Raw genomic sequence first — 22,145 nt, forward strand, 5'->3', positions numbered from 1 at the left:
AGATAAGCTTCACACGGAAATCTACCTTCGCCAACTCCTCCCGGAGGTACGCAACCAGATCGCCACCCCACACCATGCCTGTCGAGGACCTCATAGAGACGGCGCAACACCTCACAGACTCCATCAAGGCTTCAGCGGCTAAAACCGCCACACAGCCGGTCAGCTCCGGCCAGCCTGAAGAGGACGTGAGCAGCCCGTCAACGCCATTGCCAACAGACGCCCACCGAACCACAGCAGATGGAGGTCCCCGGCTTCTGTCGCTACCACAAGTGGTTCGAAAGGACGCCGAAACTGCCTGCCGCCCTGCTCGCTCGCCCGCTCAAAAACGGGGTGGCGGCGCCAGCAGGACAGGCCGCCATGGCAGCCGAAGAACCCAGGGCCTCAAAAACAGTAGGTTTTACGTCCGCGACACCGTCTCCGGCAGGATGATGCTGGTCGACACAGGGCCTTTAAATCGGTCTTCCCAGCATCCAGAGAGGACCGCAACCAGACACCAGACCCAGCCGCTTTCCTGACGGCCGCCAACGGAACCCCATCCTCTCCTACGGCACCAGGCTCCTGTCGATCTCCATCCTTGGCCAGAGTTACTCCTGGGACTTCATCGTCGCGACGTAGGAACCCCACTCCTGGGGGCCGATTTTCTGGTGCACTTCGCCTGCTAGTCGACGTGGGGCGCAGCGCCTCCTCGATACCGACTCCTGCCGGTCTCTCCGTTAACGGCGGGACCCAGACCCACCATCAGCGCCCGTCGCCCCACCAGTATGCACACCTACTGTCGGAGTTCCCTGAAGTATTTAAGCCCGAAGCCGCCAAGTCCCCGGGCCCCAGCCAAGCACGGCATATACCACCATATAGTGACTAAAGGGCCCCGACACATGCGGTTCCGCAGGCTTCCCCTCAGCGCCTTCAGGAGGCGAAAAAAAGCATTCGGAGATGGAACAGATGGGCATCTGCAGGAAAGCCTCCAGTCCATGGGCCTCCCCCTCCACATGGTGCAGAAACCGGACGGCTCCTGGAGACCCTGCGGCGACTACAGGCGGCTCAACATTGCAACAGAGCCCGACCACTACCCTCTACCCAACATGCAAGACCTCACGGCCTCCTTTCACGGGCCAAAATATTCACTAAATTGGACCTTCTTAAATCTTATTTCCAGGTACCTGTTGCGCCAGAGGACATACCAAAGACAGCCATCATCACGCCCTTCGGGTCCACCTCACGTGTTCGCCTTCTCCACCTTCCAGCGGCTCATGGACAGCATCCTGGGGACCTAAAATTCTGCGCCTGCTCGTCGACGACATTCTCATATTTTCCAGGTCTCACAGCGAACACCAGAGACACATCAAAGCAGTCCTCCAGCGCCTCCAAGAGAACGGCCTCGTCGTCCGTTTCGACAAGTGTACCTTCGGCGTCCAGAAAGCAGAATTCCTGGGTCACGAGGTGTCTCCGACAGGCGTCCGCCCTCTTACATCGAAAGTAGCAGCCGTAGCTAAGTTCCCGACACCCACCTCCATCAAGGCCGTCCAGGAGTTCCTTGGGATGGTAAACTTCTACAGGCGGTTCATCCCCGGGATCGCGCACACCACGGCCCCCCTGACGGAAGTCCTAAAAGGCCAACCGAAGTCCCTGTCTTGGGGACCCAGCCAGCAGCAGGCCTTTTCCCTGACGAAGGCCGCCCTCACTGAAGGCAACCGCCTTGGCACACCAGGATCCCAAGGCCCCCTCCAGCTGACGACAGATGCCAGTAACGCCGCCTGCGGTGCTGTTCTGGAGCAAATCATCAACGGCGCCCCCCAGCCCATCGCCATCTTCAGCAAGAAGTTCAGTCCCGCAGAGACCCGCTACAGCACCTTCGACAGGGAACTCTGCGCGATGTACCGCGCAGTTCAGCACTTCAAGTTCCTCCTGGAGGGGACGCCCTTCACAATCTTCACAGACCACCAGCCACTGGTTCACGCCTTCACGAAGCAGGGGAACGCATGGTCTTCCAGACAGCAGCGCCACCTCTCAGCCATAGCCGAATTTACCTGTTCCGTCAGGTACCTCCCGGCAAGAAAAATCCGTAGCAGACGCCCTCCCAGAGTCGAGTTGAACTCAGTGCAGCTTGGGTGTAGATTACCAGGACCTTGCCAGAGAACAGGCCGCTGACCCAGAAACCCCAGCATACCACACCGCCATCACATCCCTCAAGTGGCGGGACATGACCCCCTCGCCCGGAAGGCCCCAGCCTGCTCTGTGACATCAGCACAGGTCAGCCCCGCCCTTTGGTTCCAGCCTCACGCCGCCGCCAGGTATTCGACATAATTCACGGCCTCTCACACCCTCCGGCAGGACCACGCCAAACTGCTTTCAAAAAGTTCGCCTGGCACGGGTGCAAAAGGACGCCACGCCTGGGCAAAACAGTGCCTGCAGTGCCAGACCAGTAAGGTGGGTCATCACACGCAGTCGGGGTAGGCGAGTTCCCACAGCCAGGGCGCCGCCGCCACATCCACATCGACGTCGTCGGGCCCCTTCCCCATCAGGCGGATCCAGATACCTCCTGACGGTGGTAGACCGTTCGACGAGGTGGCCCGGCCACACCCATGCAAGAAGCCACCGCCAGCGCGCGCGCCGAGGCCCTGCTCTCCAGTTGGGTTAGCCGCCCAGCGCCCCGGACCACATCACAACCGACAGGGCCCCGCTTTCCTCTCCGAGTTGTGGTCTGCCCTGGCTCAACTGCTGGGAACCACGCACCACACCACCACAGCGTACAACCCAGCGGCCAACGGCCTGGTCGAACGTTCCACAGGTCCCTAAAGTCATCCCTCATGGCCCGCTGCACCGCCGAGGACTGGAAACATCAGCTGCCGTGGGTCCTCCTCGGGTTGAGGACCGCCCCAGAGCTGACGGCACCCCATCCGCAGCTGAACAAACCTATGGGGAACCCTCGTGGTGCCGGGAGAGCTCGTGACGGATGAACGCCACTCCCATCACTGCAGAGGCTCCGCAACGTGGCGGCAAGTTCGCCCCTTGCAGGCGCTCATACATCGACAAAGCAACCACCTTCATGCCGCCACAGCTGTCATCCGCCACCCACGTCTTCGTCAGAGTCGACGCCGTCCGGCCCACCACTAACTAAGCCCTACAGGGGACCCTTCCGCGTGCTGGAACGAAACAGCAAGGCGTTCCAGCTGGCACTCCCAGGCAAGGACGACTGGGTTTCCATAGACCGGTTAAAGCCCGCCTTCCTGTCGGAGAGTCCCGCAGCGACGCAGCACCCCTTCCGCCCAACCGCACTCCAGCACGCCCTCACCCCAGGCGCGCCGCCCCAGGAAGGGACCGCCCAACCAGCAGCCTCACAGGCGGGAGGCCCCTCCGTTATCTTCAAGGAGCCGCGCACCCTTCAGCGTCCCAGCAGATACAGGGATTAGTCAGACGCCGTCCCCTCGCCTTGGGGGGAGTATTTGTAAAGTCACCACATCGGCGCCAGGATAGTGTTTCGGCGACGCCATTAATTAAGTCTCCGCTGAGCTTGTTTTCTTTGGTGACTTCCCATTTTCTTCAAGCTCAATTAGTCACGCCTAAAACTTGCCAGGTCACGATTTTAATCATTTTTACTTTATGCGTATTTATACAAATGTCACACATTGTGTATCACATGTTTCTTCATTCACAGGCATCAAGACTGTATCCATATTGTAGCTCTGTATGTTTTGTATTGTAATTTGTACTGCTTCACTGCATATTATTTTTGTTTCGACCTCAGGTCACAGTCAATTCCATTGTCTCTCGCGGAGGCGTCAGTCGGCCGCAATATAAGCTGCCTGGATCTGTAATAAAGTAGCAGTAACTTTTACCTGCTCGTTTCTTTGACACCTTACAATACCAATTATCATAGTTTACACTATCTAAGCTCATACAAGGCAAAAGGAGGTACAACATAACATTGTACTTGTTACGGTGAGTACAACAATTGGACAGAGAGCACATCATATCTGCTTATGTGCAAGGTGAGGACTTCAACGAATCAGCTTGGGTTTTAAATATTGCAGTACTTGTACCACAGCTTACTCAATTATTCGAAAATTCCAATGCACAAGAGAAAGGGTTGTCCCAAACCCAGCTAGGGGAGGACCAAGAAAACTGGATGACAAATGTGTGGATTTCTCAGTACTTTTAATTGAAGGTAACCCAACCATAACTATTCGTGAGATGCGGTCAACATTTTATGATATGTGGCCACAGTAAAAACTTTATCGCAAGTCTCTGCCTCACGATACAGAGATGTTTAGACGGACAGCTTATCACACTTAAAGCCTGTAATGATGTACCAGACTCAAGAAATTCCCCTGCAGCTAAGGACTCTAATGTTCAATATGCCTAGTGGATGTACACTGAAGGACTGCAGCACCATAGAGTATACATAGATTCAAAACAGGCTTCAATCTGTATACTCAACATCATTATGGACGGGCACCTATTGGGCAAAAGAGTGCAATATGGTAGGGAATCAAAGAGGACAAAACATCACTGTTATTGCTGCCGTGTCCAACTTTGTGGAGCTGGTTTACTATGAAATAATCCATGCATCTGTTAAGAGAGAAGTCTTCCATGATTTCACAGACATCTCTTTTAAATAATACTAGGAGATGAGAGAGTAGTAGTACTTTTGGACAATGGCCCTTGTCACAGAAATGTTGTGCTTTATTCCATCAACCTTCAAGTAAATATTTGCCTCCAAATCGCGACTTTCCTAAATCCCATTGAAAATTGCTTTCCGTCTTTAAAAAATCATATGAAGCAAAGACTCAATATGATTCAAGGTGAAGTGTCCGATTGCCGAGGGTGCTGCTGCTGCCAACATGTCTATGGGCAGTTGTAGGATATCCTCATGGAAAAGGAAATTACTTCATTCCATTGAAGTAATCAGCTGGGATATAACTGCTAATAATTACACACATTCAAATGGGTATCTGCCCAAATGTATTCTGAAGATATCTTTAACTGAATAATCAAGAAAAAATTTATTTTTGATACTTTGATATCCTTTAATATGTTTGTCAAATGTACATTTGTATGTTGAAGTTTACTGTACACAGTAGATTATACATAATGTATTATTATGTACATTACTGCTTATTTTGACATATTTAAGTTTGTTAATGACAATTTTTTCTCAAGTCTCATGCACTGTAAATAAATGTTGTTGCACGTGATCTTTTCTGCTTATGACTCAATTTTTTCAATGGATTTTATCTATGTGTGTGTTTGATTTAGAATCCTAAAGTTATGATTATTCATGTCTTCTTACTTGAGATTTTACTGGATATCCTTGAAATGTTTAACCCATGGCGCATTCCTGACGATCGTCGCCGACTAAAATTGTCTGTCGGGTGCCAAGTGGACGACAGTACGTTGACTACAAAAAGTTTTTTTAAATACAGTATTCGCGTAAAATAGTTATAGGCCTAGTTTGCAAAAGATTTTAAATCACGTGCCTTGAGGGATGCTGGGAGTTCACGGATCGTGCTGTTGTTTTCTTTACAAGTGTTACCAGAGGAATGTATGGAATAAAATTTCTTTCTTCTCACTACAAAGCATCAGCGACTGATCTCAGAAATTCTTTAGTCACTCTGTCGTAATTTTTTTTCACCACTTTATATTAGCCGTTACATAAAGTTTTATGTATGAAAATGTGTGCAATTTCATGTAAAATACAACAAAAACAACCCATGGTTGTAGCTTTTATCAGTTTTGAAATATTTTCATATAAATCACGATAAGTGCAAAAATTTCAACCTTCGGTCAACTTTGACTGCACCGAAATGGTAATAAAATGCAATTGTAAGCTAAAACTCTTACATTCTAGTAACATTCAATCATTTACCTTCATTTTGCAACAAGCAGGAAGTCTCTAGCACAATATTTCGATTTATGGTGAATTTTTGAAAAAATCTTTTTCCTTACCTCCACGTGTGGTAACTCTGCTGAAAATCTCAGAATTTCTTTAGTCACCTTGTCGTAATTTTCGCACCATTTTCTATTAGGCGTTACATAAAGTGTCATACATGAAAATGTGTGCAATTTCATTTAAAATACAACAAAAATAACTCATGGTTGTAGCTTTATCAGTTTTGAAATATTTTCATATAAATCATGATAAATGCCAAAATTTAAACCTATGGTCAACTTTTTGACTCGACCAGGAAAATGGTTGAAAAAATGCAATTGTAGTTACAACTCTTACATTGTAATAACTTTCAATCATTTACCTTCATTTTGCAACAAACGGGAAGTCTCTAGCACAATATTTAGATTTATGGTGAATTTTTGAAAAACTTTTTCCTTCTCTCACGCACAGTAACTCTGCTGAAAATCTCAGAATTTCTTTAGTCACCTTGTTGCAATTTTCGCACTGTTTTATATTAGGCCTTACATAAAAATGTTATACATGAAAATGTGCACAATATCATGTAGAATACAACAAAAATAACTCATGGTTGTAGCTTTTATCAGTTTTGAAATATTTTCATATAAATCACGATAAATAGAAAAATTCAACCTTCGGTCAACTTTTAACTCAACCGAAATGGTTGAAAACTGCAATTGTAAGCCAAAACACTTACAGTCTAATAATGTTCAATCAATTACCTTTATTTTGCAACAAACGGGAAGTCTCTAGCACAATATTTCGATTTACGGTGACTTAGAAAAAACTTTTACGTCCAGATTCGTTACAAATTCATGCATCATTTTGTGATAATATTTTCTCTGTGTTGCTTTGATCGTTTTACAATTTGTTATATACCAAAAATCATCACAATTTAGTGTACAATACAACGAAAAAAAACTCATTAGCTTTAACCGTTTTGCTCACCGCCTCAATTTGTATACAATTATATATGAAATTTTTTTTCTGTCATATATTCCAATATTTATATATGATAATGATATTTTCTTCATTTCTGATGGTTGCATACTAAACTTCAGGCAATGACAAAAAAGGAGCCAAAAATGAACTCTTAATCTTAAAACTAAGCGTGCTGTGAGTTTTTGAAAAAAATCAACTTTTTCTTCTTATTTCTAACTCCCGAGATGCTGGCATAAAAGACACTTTTGTAAATAGAGGCTCAGCGCTTAAGGGTTAATAAAGGTACATACATACATACATACGTGTGCTACATTGGTCAGAGGTACTGCAATGGTCTATGCGCTGTTTCAGACTATCGTAACAAATTAATCTCAACCACAAATTCTCCCATTTCTAAGGCATTTGGAGAAAAACTTAGTCTCTAACTCTACAAGAAATATAACCCTTGTTTAAAGTTTTGGTTAAATGTTTGCCAATACAGTACTGAAAGTATGTTTCAATGTTTTGCATGTCTCCAGTTACGCAAAACTGTCTTAGAGTATCACAGATTATCTAAAGAATTTGGTTGTTATTCAGTCTTTTGGACTAAATTCAGGTGTACACTAGTTTTGAGCACATGACTCAGCTTACTAAAAATGTTTTAACAGTTATGAAATCTGTTGTTAAGATATGAGCGTTGTTATGATGTTATGACCTTTGGTTGAAGTGTTTAGACATTTGTTTCATTTACGACCAGATTGTACCGTTTCATTTGAAAAAAGGTGTATATTTCCAAGAAAGTACTAAACTTTTATTGACAGGTTGGTCATCATCTTCATATTTGGGTAAAACTACTATTCCTTGGATGCTGTTTGTTATGTCCTGTTTTGTAATTCTACTGTTTCACACCAAACCCATTACATTTATGTGGCAGGAAAGAAGTCCCAGTACATGTTACATGTGCCCCTAGTTCAACAGGTCCTCTAGTGGCAAACTGGATTAGTTGTTGTGTCTGTAGACTTGTTCACACCTCAAAGTGCTTTCTCCCTTATTTTTTTCTTATTTTCTTTCTAATCTAAAAATATTTGCACTCTTCATTTAGTGTATCTATTTATCTTCTATCAATCAGTGCCTTTGTGTAGGTGCTTTCAATGGTGAAATCCACTTTTTCAGATATTTCTATCCTATTAGTGAAATTCTCACTAAGAAACTGCAGCCTCTGAGCTACATTCCTTACCTGATCTAGTTCTTTACTTCCTCACTAAATTCTTGAAATAATTCAGGTTAAAAGATAATAATTCTTTTACACACATTAAAACAAAATTCATAAGGAATTTATCCTATTTACCTTTTCCTCTGCTTGCCTTTCTTTTCTGTTCTCTACGCTTTCTTCTCTGATGAAGCCAAGTAGGTTTGTAAGCTTTCACATTGGCACCAACAAAATATTTTGTATTTTTAAACACCTGGACATTTATCTGTTGAAAAACAATAGGAGATGAAAATAAATTGCCATTTTCGGAGAAAAAAAGATAATTACACCCCCCAAAAAAAAGTTAATTATTCTCATATGAGAATTCTTATTTACTGCAAGGAAATGAGTTACTGTATATGGAACAAAATCAAGTCTTGCTACTGTACTTAAGCAGGACACTGACAGTATGCATACTAGAAAATGCATAAACAACTGACTATATACATAAGTTCACAAAAAATCTACAACTGTAATTCTCTTCTAGATCAAATTGCCTTTAAAGTGGTGTCCCATATGTTTCCAAAATTAACTGACCTAATGGTAGGGGAAGCCTTCCTCGAACTAAGAATTCCTCCTTGATAATTTAGTCTTCATACTATACACTGTCCTTTACCTAAACTGACAAAAACAGCAATGGTACAAACATACTACACATTGTCCTTTACCTAAACTGACGAAAACAGCAATGGTAAAACAAAGAACATCAAATAAATGAAACCATTCAAGAACACATAAATTTGGAGATATAAAGGCATGATCAATATTTCTACTTCAACTCTAGATGAGGACAACTGAGTGATCTGTTGTATTATCAAACCCTCTACATGGTACTGAGGTAAGCAGGAAAAAAAATACTGAACTAAATAACATGAAAGAAGATATGAGACAAAACAAGAAGTAAGTTTTACACTTTAAATTAACTAAATTAACCATACATCATTCCAAGCACATTATCTATACATATTGATGCTCGGTGGAAATCCACGCCAATGATCCTTACAATCTGCCTGCAAAGGGGCCTGCCGATCTAAGCCTACCTGCAGTGTACCATACAGCTGAAAACGCCTTTCTAACAGCAAAAACTCTCATAGAAAAAAATTGCCAAAACCTCTGAAAAAATTGAGGAAGCATATAACAAATTTCACAGACCTGGGACGTGATCAAAGGATTACAGGAATCATTCGACAGTCTTAAAACTGTGGAAACAAATAACAATCTTTCAAGGATCTGGGATGCAATCAAAGGAGTGCAGGAATCATTAGACAATCTCACAGCAAGCCACCAGACTCCTTTGAGTGAGCTATCCATTATTTCCTCGCCTCCCAACAACATGAGAGAAGTCAGGATGCGAGTGAAGTCGAGATGGACATACCCTCCCAAGAGGGAACTGCCCTCTCTCCCTTGGATGAAGCGCCCATATCACCTATACACCTGTGGGGGACCAATGGACCCTAACCTCTTCTCCCTCCCAGTGCCTCTGGTGGAAGATAGATCTTCAGTGGTGACCACCAGCCCTCGTGAGTCTTCAGACCCTATCTTTCCCCTCCAACCCCCTGTCGTGGATGAGGATATGAATGATAATGAGGGGATTGGCGGCTGGCAGACACAAGCATGTAGAAAAAAGAAAAGAACCTCTCGACTGCCCGCTGGACCGAAGCCCAACATTCGTGAATCACCTCGCCTGAAACCTGAGAAGAGATGTCACATTGTGATTCACAATTTGCTCTCATCAGTGAAGCTAGACGTCATAGTAGAGAGAGTAAAGTTTCTCATGGGCTCCGACCCTCTTATCTCCCACGAACTTTCATGCAAAAATTAAACATAAAGTGGCCTATAGGATTACCTTCCTATTTCAACACCTTGATGTTCTTAAAGGCAAGAATTTCGGTCCTAATGTAAGTCTCAAGATGTAACCTAATCTGGGACCAACACCCCACAGGGGAACTTACTGACACCCAAAGTAGGGGTTCAGGCGCAGGCGTGCCTTTACTACAAGTGCCAGCCAACCTCCCAAAGCTTTCAGTGATTGCCCACCCATGCTGGCCAATCCCCATTCACCCAAATGATCATCTCATAAATTACCCATCGTCGTGAGTTGCCATGGATACATTAGATATAATCTCTTGGGATATTTTTGGCCTCAGGCGGAACATTCCTCCCCTAAACATATTCTGCAGAAACTTGAAAGGCATTGCATTACAAGAAATGCTCCTCTGGCCTCATGATATTGCCATCTGCAATTCAGTGCATGAAGACTTCAGAGATTTCTCAACATCATCAATGCAAGTTACAGATCACATCGTAGTCGGTCACCCGAAAGGGAGCCTTTCTTTCCAGTGGCACAAATCGTTAGACAATATGGTGAATGTGATGACCTATAGGAGTGATAGATTGCTGGGGCTTCAAGTGACAGTAAGGGACTCTAAGATCCTAATAATTAATGTTTATATGCCCTAGGAAAAGAACAATAATTTTGATCAATACTGCATGATCATAAGTGAGTTACACAGCATTATTCACGATTCTAAAGCAGATCATATTTGTATAATTGGGGACCTTATTTCTCACCCCGCAAAATAATTTTATAACGAACTTACTCGCTTCTGTCAAAATCTTGCTCTCCAAATTAGTGCTGTAATACTCCTCCCTCCCTCCTCCTATGCCTATGTTCTCCTATGCCTATGTTCAAATTAGAACGGACACAATTACAACCTCCTGGCTGGACCACTGCATCGCGTCCCCACAACTTCATGATTCTATTGTGAACTGCAACATTCGCTACGATCGTGCAATGGGCTATGATCACATTCCCTTACAGGTGTCATTCAGTATCCCATCCCTCATAAATGTGAACCCCCAACTGATCCCCCACCTGCTGTTAGCTGGGATTTTAAAAACCAGCAGAAAACCAGATCCTTTAGGGAAACCAAGGAAACCAGGCTATAGTCAATAGTTCAACCAGCAGACACCTTACTGTGCACTAACCCAAAATGTAGAAATGACTACCACAGGAGAGAACTACCACAGGAGAGATCTGAAAGAATTCTATTTGAATATAACTTCTGTTATGTTTGCCTCCAACAGGGATACCTTCAGATATCGTCAAGGCACCTCTCGTAATATACTTGGATGGAATGACTTGGTTAAAGATCTATATACACATTCACGAGAAATGTTTTTACTGTGGAGGCAAAACGGTAGCCTGAGGGAAGGACATTTTGCACTGCTAATGAGGCAGGTGAGAGCGCAGTTCAAACTTGCCCTAAAGCACTGCAGACTGAATGAAAAGCAGTGTCTAGAAAATTCGAATCTGGCGATTACCCTCGTCTTTGGAAAGACATTCAATCCCTAAATCCCAAAACTAAAAAGCTATCACAGACAGTAGGAGATGCTGTCAGTGACAAGGCTACCACAGAATGTGGGTGATCACTTCAGCACTATCCTGAATTGCATAAATGATCAATACTCCCAAAGGGATGAAGATAACCTCTATTCCGATAACATTCAGTTTCATTTCACCGATCATATAACGCCAAGTAACACCAGCAATGCCATAAACACCCTACCTAATAATAAATCGCCCGGCTGCAATGGTCTACCTGCTGAAGCTTTCAAATTCTGCCATCCGATAATTTACATTTTACTAGCTGCTGTATTCAATGTGTGCATAATTCACCAGTTTCTCCCAGACTCCCTACTCTTAGTTCACTTAATACCATTAATATAAAACAAGCTAAAGGATGAAGCTGACCCTGGCAATTATTGCCTGGTTGCAGTTACTACAATTGTGTCAAAGATACTCGAGTCTGTTCTTCTAGTGAGACTTCTACCCTTTCTACACACTACTGACAACCAGTTCAGCTTTAAAGCAAACCACTCAATCGACATCTCCATCTACATCCTGTAAGAACTGCTGAACTATTACCTAACATCAGCCTCTCCTGTTTTCCTATGTTTTGTAGATGTGAGAAAAGCATTTGACAGAATAAACTACTTGAAGTTCTTCCTGAAGCTGCACAAACGAGGAACACCTCTGTATCTAACTGGCATTTTATGTTATTGGTTCTCCCCACAGCAATTCTGTGTCAAATGGGGAAACGTATTGCCATATACTCGTACCTTCGGCTCCCTAAACGGCCCCGGCAAGGCGGCATTCTCTCTCCATACCTGTTTAACACGTACACAGATGCTCTGAATGTCAAACTGAGCTTATTCCCACTCGGATGCACTGTCAATGAAACAACAATAAACAACCTCTGTTACGCCGATGATATGGCTCTGATTTCCCATTCAGTACAAGATCTCCAGCGACTCATCGATACTTGTCACCAATATGTATGTCGCTGCTCCCGAGATCGCTTAAGCATATTTGAGAACCACAAATTTTCCTCGAAGTCATCGTCTGGAATTCGTGCATGAATTTCTGTATTAGGGCCACATTATCACGGTCGACCTAAAAGATATGGCAGACATAGAACAGAGGCGTCGTAAACTATGTGCAACTGGCAACATGATTGCAAGGTTTGCCTTCTGTTACCAAGACACGAAACTGCTGCTCTTCCGCTCATACTGTTACAGTATATATGGGTGTTCCCTTTGGACGAACTATACCCAAGGGATCTTGAGACGTATCACTGTTGTTCACAATGATATTCTGAGACGCCTCACAAACACTCCTTGCTATCATTCTGCCACGCACACGTTCACAGAAAACCGCCTGAATAATTTAAAAATCATTGTTAGGTGAGCTATGTCCAGTCTGATCACCCGACTGTGAAACAGCAGGAACTCACTCATACAAAGCATCCTAAGCAGTGAGGCAAGAAGATCTAAATTGTGGGAAAGATGGAATAATGAGGCGTCTGTTCCTTAAATGGCTTATTCTCTATTTTTCCAATTATGAAGTGTCATGTCCAGAATCTGTCATTATTATTATTATTACAGTAAACCCCCAGTATTCGTGGTCTCACTATTCCCGGACTTACCTATTCGCGGATTTCTGTGGAAACATAAACACATTGTTCGTGGAAAATTTGCCCATTTGTATTTTTCACTGAGAAATATTCACTAATTACTGTATTTTCATATCATTTTCATGACTACACGCACTTTTTGTGATAAAACTATTAAAATACTCGGGTATAAACATTTTAAGAGGTTTTTGGTGTTTAAACTATCAAAATAGGCAGTTCTAAGTTTTTAGAGGGGTTTTAAGTATCTGCAGATAAGGGATTTTGACGAAGGAAAAATCTATTTCTGGAGAGGGGACCGTGTCACCCGATGAAAAAGTCCATTCAGCACTTATTTCTAGGTAATTCCGTTTGCTAGATACCAGAGAAAGCTAAATGAAATGCTGGAGTTACTACCCAGAGCGAGCTCCATCAGATGGAGTCGTGTATGGAAAAGGGTGAACTACAAAACACGGAACCTTATCCTATAGAGATCCCAAGGTCAAAAGTCCCACAGGGAGGTGCCGTTACAAACCCATGTACCACCCGTGGACAGCACACAAACACTGCTAGCCGCATTCCATGAAAGCAACACCCCACTAGAATGATGTTTACTATGGGAGGACATGACACATGATGGAGGTGGGTCATCGGGTGACACGGTCCCCTCTCCAGAAATAGATTTTCCTTCACAAAATCCCTTTTCTGGATCGGGTCCCGTGTCAGCCGATGAAAAATTAACAGAGAAATAAACATAATTCTTAAACTAAAAAGATAAAAATTCTAAGGGGGAACAGAAGACCGAAGGTCCAAAAGAAACTTTTAATCACTAGTAACAATAACAATAATGTACAAAAGAAACTGATGTTAGCTTAAAAATACATAAACAAATAACTATACAATATTGAAAACCTTATAACTTAAATGTGTCATTTAGACAAATACATGGATAACACAGCCAGGTGAGAAGTCAAGGCAAGCCTGACTGAAATGACCGTAAGGGGATAACTGAGGCAGTGGAGGAGGAAATGACTAGGAATCAGAAAGGGAACCAGAGGGAGGGACAACGTTCCCTGCCGCGACTGCTGAGAATTTAAGAGCTTCTAAGGATTTCAAATAGTGACGTTTGAAAACCAAGGGTGACTTCCAACCGGTGTACCTGGTAAGATCCGTGAAATTCATGTAATGAAAGTAATTAATGGAGGTGGCCACAGCTCTAATATCATGAACTTTTGGGACTGAGTCAGGGTTAGCCTGCTTGATAAAGTAAAGGATCTGTTGTCTAATAGCAGACATAGAAAGATTACCCCCTCCTTCCCTGATAAAGAGAGGCCCAGAAGAGATGTGAGAGGACCTGTCTAAATAAGCCCTCAAAGTATGAACTGGACACAGGGACAGGTCTAGAGGCAGAGGAAGAATTTTCCAAGGCGACCACCTATGCTGCGGATCTTCATTTTTGGCCAGGAAGGTAGGGTGAGGAATCAGCAAAACCTCCCTGATGGAAGGAAGTCGACGTGGTTGGGTTCCTAGAGAGTGCAGACAGCTCCAAATTCTAGCACCCGAAGCCAGGCTAACTAAAAACAACGTTTTCCTCAACAAGGAAAGGTAGGGGCAGGATTGATTATCGATATCTGAGGCTAACTTCAACACGTCATTTAGAAACCAGGAAACCGTATGTGGACGGATTACTGGCCTCAGACGTGCACATGCTTTAGGGATGGAAGAAAAGTAAGGGTCTGTGAGGTCAATTTTGAAACCATACAAGAACACTTTACGAGAGCCGACTTGACTGTAGTAACAGTACTAGCGGCTAAACCCTTCTCAAACAGTGATCTAAAAAGGAGACCGCTAAATTAATGGTCATTACTGTAACCTCAGATTCTCTTAAAAGAGTGCTAGTTTCTTAATTGCTGAGTCGTACTGACGAAGAGTGGAGGCCCGTTTATCTGATTCTAAGAACATGGTATTGACAGGATCAACGTTAGCATCCCTTTGAGCCGCAAACTTCATAAAGTCCACAAAGCCAGGGCATTTTGGATTTTGAGGAAGCTGACACAGTCTGAGTTTGTACTACTTGTGTTAGTTTCGGACTGGGGATTCGGATGTGGCGAAGTTTCAGTTCTAGTAGAAGAGGAAACCAGCTGCTCTTTGGCCAGTAGGGAGCCACTAGAGCTACTTGACCCTTGAACGTCCTCAGTTTGTGGAGGACTTTCAACAACAAATTCACTGGAGGGAACAGATAGATCACCTTCCACCTGTTCCAATCCAATGACATTGCGTCCGTGAAAAGAGCTTGAGGGTCCAGGTTGGGAGCTACGTAATGAGGAGCTTGTTGTTGAGCTTGGTTGCGAACAAATCTACCTCCAGACCCGGAACTAGTTGGCAGATCCAATTGAACGAGCCCCTGTCTAGGGACCACTCCGACTAAGGAGTTGTCCTGGAGAGGGAATCTGCTCGACGTTCCGGACCCCTGCAAGATGGGTGGCAGATAGGTGCCACTTGTTCTTGCAGGCCAAGGAGAAAAGTGCAATCATTACCTGGTTGATCCTGCTCGATTTTGAACCTCCCCTGTTTATGCAGTGGACTACCGTGGCGCTGTCCAGAACCAGTCTTATGTGAATCTTCTTGGGTGGAAGAAGCTTCTTCAAGGTAAGGAAGACCGCCATGGCCTCCAGAACATTTATATGGAACTGGCGGAACATGAGGGACCAAGTCCCCTGTACTTCTTGGTGTTGAGAATATCCTCCCACCCGGTTTAAGGAGGCGTCTGTGTGGATAACCAACGCCGGAGGAGGAAATTGAAGGGGACTGACTTGGACAGGCTCTTGACAGTTGACCAAGGACGGAGTCGCTTCTTCAAGATGTGGGGAATCAGAGACACCTTGTCCCTGAGCCTGATATTTGCCCGACTCCGCCACACTCTGTTGATATCCTTCAGTTTCACTTTCAGCAACAGGTCTGTCACCCCGAACTGAAGGGAGCCCAAGACTTTCGTTCCTGGGTCCGCCGAGAGGCCCTTTTGGATTTGAGAAACTGTCTGGTTGTTCTGGCTATCTCCTTCCTCTTGGGAGGAGGAAGAGAGAGCTTGTGAGAATTCAGATCCCACTGGATTCTAGCCATTGAAAACAACTGCTGGGAACCAGGCGGGACTTCTCCCTGTTTACACGAAAGCCCAAGGATTCTAGAAAGTCGACCACCACGGATGTAACTCTCCGGCATTCCTCGACGCTGGATGCCCAGATGATCCAGTCGTCGAGATCGCAGCCAGCGTAATTCCTTGAGATCGGAGTTGCTGTACGACCGTGTCTGTCAACTTGGTAAAAATCTTTGGGGCTATGTTGAGGCCGAAAGGCATCACCTTGAAGGAATATGCCTGCCTTCCGAGCCTGAACCCCAGAAAGGGGAGAACCTTCAGGCAACCGGGACGTGATAATAGGCGTGGAAAGATCTAGAGAGGTGGTTACGGCTCCACGGGCAGTAGGGTCCGAACTTGGGAGACAGTAAGCATCCGAAACTTGTCGCAACGAATGTAGGAATTCAGACGGGACAAGTCCAGAATTACTCTCCGTTTGTTGGAACCTTTCTTTGGAACACTGAAGAGCCTGCCTTGGAACTTCAGAGACCTCACTTTCCTTATAGCCTGTTTCTGTAGGAGATCCTCCACAAAGTCCTCGAGATCCTTGGTCGTAGCCTGATAAAACTTGACTGGTGGAGGGGATTGTCGATCCAACTCCAGCCTAGGCCCTTGGAAACTATACTCTGAGCCCAGGGACAGAAGGTCCACCGAGCTCGAAAATGGTACAGCCTCCCGCCCACAGGATGTATGTCACCGGTCCTGTGTTTGCTTCCCCCTCTGGAGCCTCTACCTCCCTGTTCCTGGGAGAGGAGCGGGGCTCCCCTTCCCTGAGCTGAAGCACGGGGCTTATTGCTTCTGGGTGATTGTCTGGGGCGAAATTTCCCCTGACTTTCATATGCAGGATTGAAAGCTGGGGAGGAGACATAGGAAGGAGCAGCCAAAGACTGATGTGCCGGGTTTACCAGGACATACTGAGGGGGAGGATGGGAGGAAGAGGTCGAAGGTTGACTTTGTAAAGGAACCTGGACCAAGGACTGAGCTGGAAGACGTTTGAAGTGTTTAAATTTCTTACTGGACTTGGTGGGAGTGCTGGCAAGATCAGACTGTTTCCTTTTATAGGGCAGGCCCCAACGGGAACGGAGGCTTTGATTGACCCTAGCTGCCTCAGATAAGACTGCATCAACTTCTTCTTGTGGGAAAAGATTAGCACCCCAGATCGAACTCTTAAGAAGCTTATTAGGTTCATGCCGAACTGTGGCTGCTGAAAAGATGTGCTTCCGGCAGGCCAGTCGGGCAGTCATAAAGTCAAACAGATCTTGTTGAAAACTCGCCAAGAGAGATTTCGTCAAGACCTGGAATAATGGATCTTCTCTGTAAACCAAAGAAGTTGCTTCCGCTAAAGCCAAAGAGTTCAAAGACCTGGCGAGCCTTTCCTTAGTATCAGCCTCTGTTTTCAAGAGCGACTCAGGGATCTTAGGGAGCTGCTCACTGAACAGATCAGAGGCGCAGTCTGGGTCAAGTCGAGTCACCGTCAAACGTATTAGGGGCTCCCTTCCAGAAGTCGGTGCCTCCGGGAAAGACGAGCGATGTAGGGTCCGTCTCACGGAGATGAGGAAGGGGTTTACCTTTCAAGCAAGCCTGGCTAGTCAGGAGGCCACTTTCGAAGTGCAAGGGAGAAGGAGAACATCACTGAGAGTGAACATAGTGAACACTCCCTTAGCTGGTGTGAGCTTAGTGTTCTCCGCTTGCCACTCCGTAAGGGTCCTCATCAAAGACGACTGGGCTTGGTCCCTAGGATAGATGACCGTCTCCTTAGGGACTTTATCAGACCTGTTCCAAACCTCTCCCTTCAGCCTGGCAAAACCAGTGTAGGGAGATGTCAGGTCCGGAGGATAGAACTCTAACTCTTCCACTCTCCTCGAACTGCCTAAACCCTCTATGGTAAGAGTACCTTCATGCTGGGAGCATAAAAGGTGAGACGCCAAGGATTCCCTAGATCAAAGGGAGGGAGAGTGGAAGGGTCAGGAACAGAATGCCTAGAACGTTGTTGAGATTCCACCTTCTTCGAAAGAGACTGAAAAGAAGAAGCAAGACCAGACAGCTTACTGTCTACTCGCGTCGATCTTCTCAAATCTCGCGTTGATTCTTTCCAGGAACTGTTCAAAGAAATGAAGTGTATCCAAAGAAGGAGGAGGGGAAACTACCTGACGTGATTGAGGCTCCGCCTGGGACCCGGAAGGGGAGGCTGTACTGTCGACGGGACGGGGCTGCTGGCCGTGCCGCCGCCGGAGGGACCCCATGATGATGCCGGAGTAGGTAAGGTTTTCTTTTAACGGACTTCACCTTCGGGCAATAGACCCAGACGTGCCATGAAAGGTATGAAGATTTAGAAAGCCTTTAAAAGAAGCAACAGAGGAAGAAGGAGAGTTAAACAGTGAAGAACCTGCCTCACTTACCCCCTTACCTGCCTGATGCTCTGGGATAATGCTCGGAGACTCAAGGCCGAGATCGATTCATACTCTTCGAGAATAGCCGCTCAAAGCCGAACCGTCTGGAGAGGGCTGGGTCAACTCCCGAATCCCGGCAATCAACGGAGCAGCAACCTCGTCGGTGACAGAAGCTGTGATCCAAGCGCCGGGAAAAAGGACATTACAAATGTCCTTCGAGAGTATGTAGGGATTGTCAGCTCCTACGTTGCGCCCAAAACCGCTAACCCAGACTTTAAGGGCCTGAATCGAAGAATCACGAGACTTGCGGTCAGCCTGCCGGAAGAAAAACATTATTGTGGTCTTACCATCGGAGGGAATCGATAAAAATGTAAATATTATAGTTGGCTAAGAAGGAAAGATGCATGATCACCTGCCGAATCATCGATAGCCTGCTCGTAAGAGCGTAGCAAACATCACATCCGTCAGGGTGCCAAACAATAAGATCCCCTCTTGGACCGCACATCCGGAGTGAGACCGGCAAACCGTGGCCGCTGGCCTGATGGAGGGCTGCGGAGCACCCTTCTTCTTGGCAGCGTACCACCTGTAAGAGTATGAGATTATGAGTACACTGTGTAAGGTGCCGGAGTAGTGTGCCGGAGCAACACAGTATTAAACCAAGTCGTGAAACCAGCCGGAATGATCCGGGAGGTAACCTGGTAAAAACTCATACAAGCAAAAATAATAATAAAGCAAAATAAATTTACCGGAACTAGCCGGAGTAACATGCCTTAAAGTAAGTGACGGATACAAAGTGAAATGAAATGGGAAGGTTAAACTGTCCGGAGAAAGCGCATTCCAGACATTTTTAAAAATAATATGAAACTAGCGATAACGAAGACCGATCAACGCTAGAACGCGGGAGCGGGAAGCAAGGAATGCGCTCGAAAGAAGACAGTAGTTAGCTAAGGTCAGGGAACGTCAAGAGCCCGACACGAAGACAGTCAGGCGGAAAGCTCTAACTGGCAACGTTTAGGACTGAACCGGTGTCGCCAAATTAAACGACACGCCGGAGAAGACGTATGAAGGGGAAATGGGAACCCGGAGGAAGAACCTGGAACGACCAGAGAGTGGGAATGCAATCCGGGCGTTCCGTGTCCTCCCGCCCACACGCTGACTGAGTCGTTACCCAGCAAACGCGAGAGAAGCAGGAGAGGAACAGGGACAACCTCCTCCAAGGGGGGGGGATGGGGACAGGGAGATAAAGATGGCCAAAGATGGTGGACAGGAGAGGGGGAAGCTCTCCCGGCCACTAACAGTCCCCGGAGGGGAAGTACAAAGGTAAAGTCACGGACCGTACCAAAGAGAGGCCAAACAATGCAGAGGAAGGGGGCACAGGCTATAGGCTAGGAAAAGGATGGGTCGACATATCCAAAAACTAGAACTAACCTTAAGTAAATACCAAACTAGGGTAGGCTACATGAAGCCCTCGCTATCCCAGCTTAACCAAGAGGCTCATTAGCCTCTTCATCTGTTTGGGAGAGGGAAGCAACATGAGGTCCCTTCTATTCCAGCTTAACGAGAGGCTTATTAGCCTACGCAGAAAGCCTTCAAACAGGGGAAGGGAACATAAGGGAGAAGACCTGGTAAAACTTAAGGAAAGCGCAGAATGGAAAAAGCGAACACAAAACCCTAGAAGGGCATGTGAACGGAAAGAATGAACGACCATCCCCCCCCTTTTTATGGAAAAAAAGGGGGGCAAATAACCTAACGCCCCAAAAAAGGAAAACCAAAGCTAACACCAACCCATAAAGTAAAAATATCAATACAAAACAAGAGGAGGACCATACCCAACACGATGTGGACGTGAAGGAAATGGCCACATAAAACAAAAGAAACATCCATGATAATCATCAAATATCAAATGCATCCGAACACTGGGTTAAAGGGAAAACAAAAAAACTTAAAAGTACAAACGTAAATAAAATTCCCAGAAGCTAACCAAGGAAAGGGCAAAAATAAGGCATGTAAATGAATTGATAAAATGCGAATAGGCTCGAGGGGGAAGCCCGACGCCTAAACACCAGCCCTCAACTCGAAGCAAAGGGAAACAAACGTTAGTCAATCAAAATCACTAATTAGACCTCATGAAAAGGAAAATGCTCCTAAACACGAAGAGGAACCGTGAAAAAGATTGAAAAACAGGGCGACCAAGATCACGAACCACGCATGGAGGTCACGTGAGGCCGTGAGAGGAGAAACGAGACTGGTTTGCGTTATAAATCCCTTTAATTATTAAACTAAAGGAAATAAGGAGCCTCAATCGCCTCAACTAAAACACGAAATATTGGTACTCAACTTAGGTGACGAAAGACCTTGTGAGGAAGTCATAATGATGCAAAAAGGCACAAGATTAAAAGCACAACGAAAAAAAAAACGTGTGAAAATGGTGCTTGCTGAAATGGAATGCGGCTAGCAGTGTTTTGTGTGCTGTCCACGGGTGGTACATGGGTTTGTAACGGCACCTCCCTGTGGGACTTTTGACCTTGGGATCTCTATAGGATAAGGTTCCGTGTTTTGTAGTTCACCCTTTTCCATACACGACTCCATCTGATGGAGCTCGCTCTGGGGTAGTAACTCCAGCATTTCATTTAGCTTTCTCTGGTATCTAGCAACGGAATTACCTAGAAATAAGTGCTGAATGGACTTTTTCATCGGCTGACACGGGACCCAATCCAGAAATTAGCTATTCGTTGGGGAAGCTACGATCCCCTGCAAATACAGGGGTTTACTTTTTTTTTTTTTTCTATCAGTCATCCTATTTGACTGGGTGGTTTTTATAGTATGGGGTTCCGGGAAGCATCCTCCTCCTTAGGAGTCCATTTTTCTCACTATGTGAGCTGTTTTAACAGCACACTTTTCTGCATGAGTCCTGGAGCTACATCACCATCTAGTTTTTCCAGATTCCTTTTCAGGGATCTTGGGATCATGCCCAGTGTTCCTATGATTATGGGTAAAATTTCCACTGGCATATTCCATATCCTTCTTATTTCGATTTTCAGAACTTGATACTTATCAATTTTCTCTCTTTCTTTCTCATCTACTCTGGTGTCCCATGGTACTGTGACATCAATAAGCCATACTATCTTCTTGATTTTGTCAATCAACGTCACATCTGGTCTATTGGCACGTATCACCCTATCTGTTCTGATACCATAGTCCCAGAGGTTCTTTGCCTGATCGTTTTCTATCACTCCCTCAGGTAGGTGTTCGTACCACTTATTACTGCATGCTAGCTGGTGTTTCTTGCACAGGCTCCAGTGGAGGGCTTTTGCTACTGAATCATGCCTCTTTTGTACTGGTTCTGTGCAAGCACCGGACATTCGCTTGCTATGTGGTTTATGGTCTCGTCTTTCACATTGCACTTCCTGCTTATGTTTGAGATGTTATTTCCATCTTTGTTCTTTGGACATATCTAGTTCTTAGGGCCTGATCTTGTGCCACTGTTAGCATTCCTTCTGTTTCCCTCTTAAGTTCTTCCCTCTGTAGCTACTGCCATGTTTCATCGCTGGCCAGTTCTTTTGTCTCTCTCGTACTGTCCGTGCATTGGTTT

The 22,145-nt window shown here is 45.3% G+C and overlaps 1 protein-coding gene across 1 annotated transcript in view; it reads right to left on the reverse strand.

The window, feature by feature from the left end:
• LOC136827094 (uncharacterized) overlaps positions 1 to 22,145 on the reverse strand; it is a 227,369-nt gene that overhangs the window by 17,677 nt on the left and 187,547 nt on the right. The window contains exon 18 of the mRNA XM_067084850.1: positions 8,178 to 8,304. Coding sequence (XP_066940951.1) covers positions 8,178 to 8,304 — 127 coding nt within the window. The remainder of the gene's footprint in view (positions 1 to 8,177; positions 8,305 to 22,145) is intronic.

This window comes from Macrobrachium rosenbergii, chromosome 41, assembly GCF_040412425.1.
Source record: "Macrobrachium rosenbergii isolate ZJJX-2024 chromosome 41, ASM4041242v1, whole genome shotgun sequence".
Classification (NCBI taxonomy): domain Eukaryota; kingdom Metazoa; phylum Arthropoda; class Malacostraca; order Decapoda; family Palaemonidae; genus Macrobrachium; species Macrobrachium rosenbergii.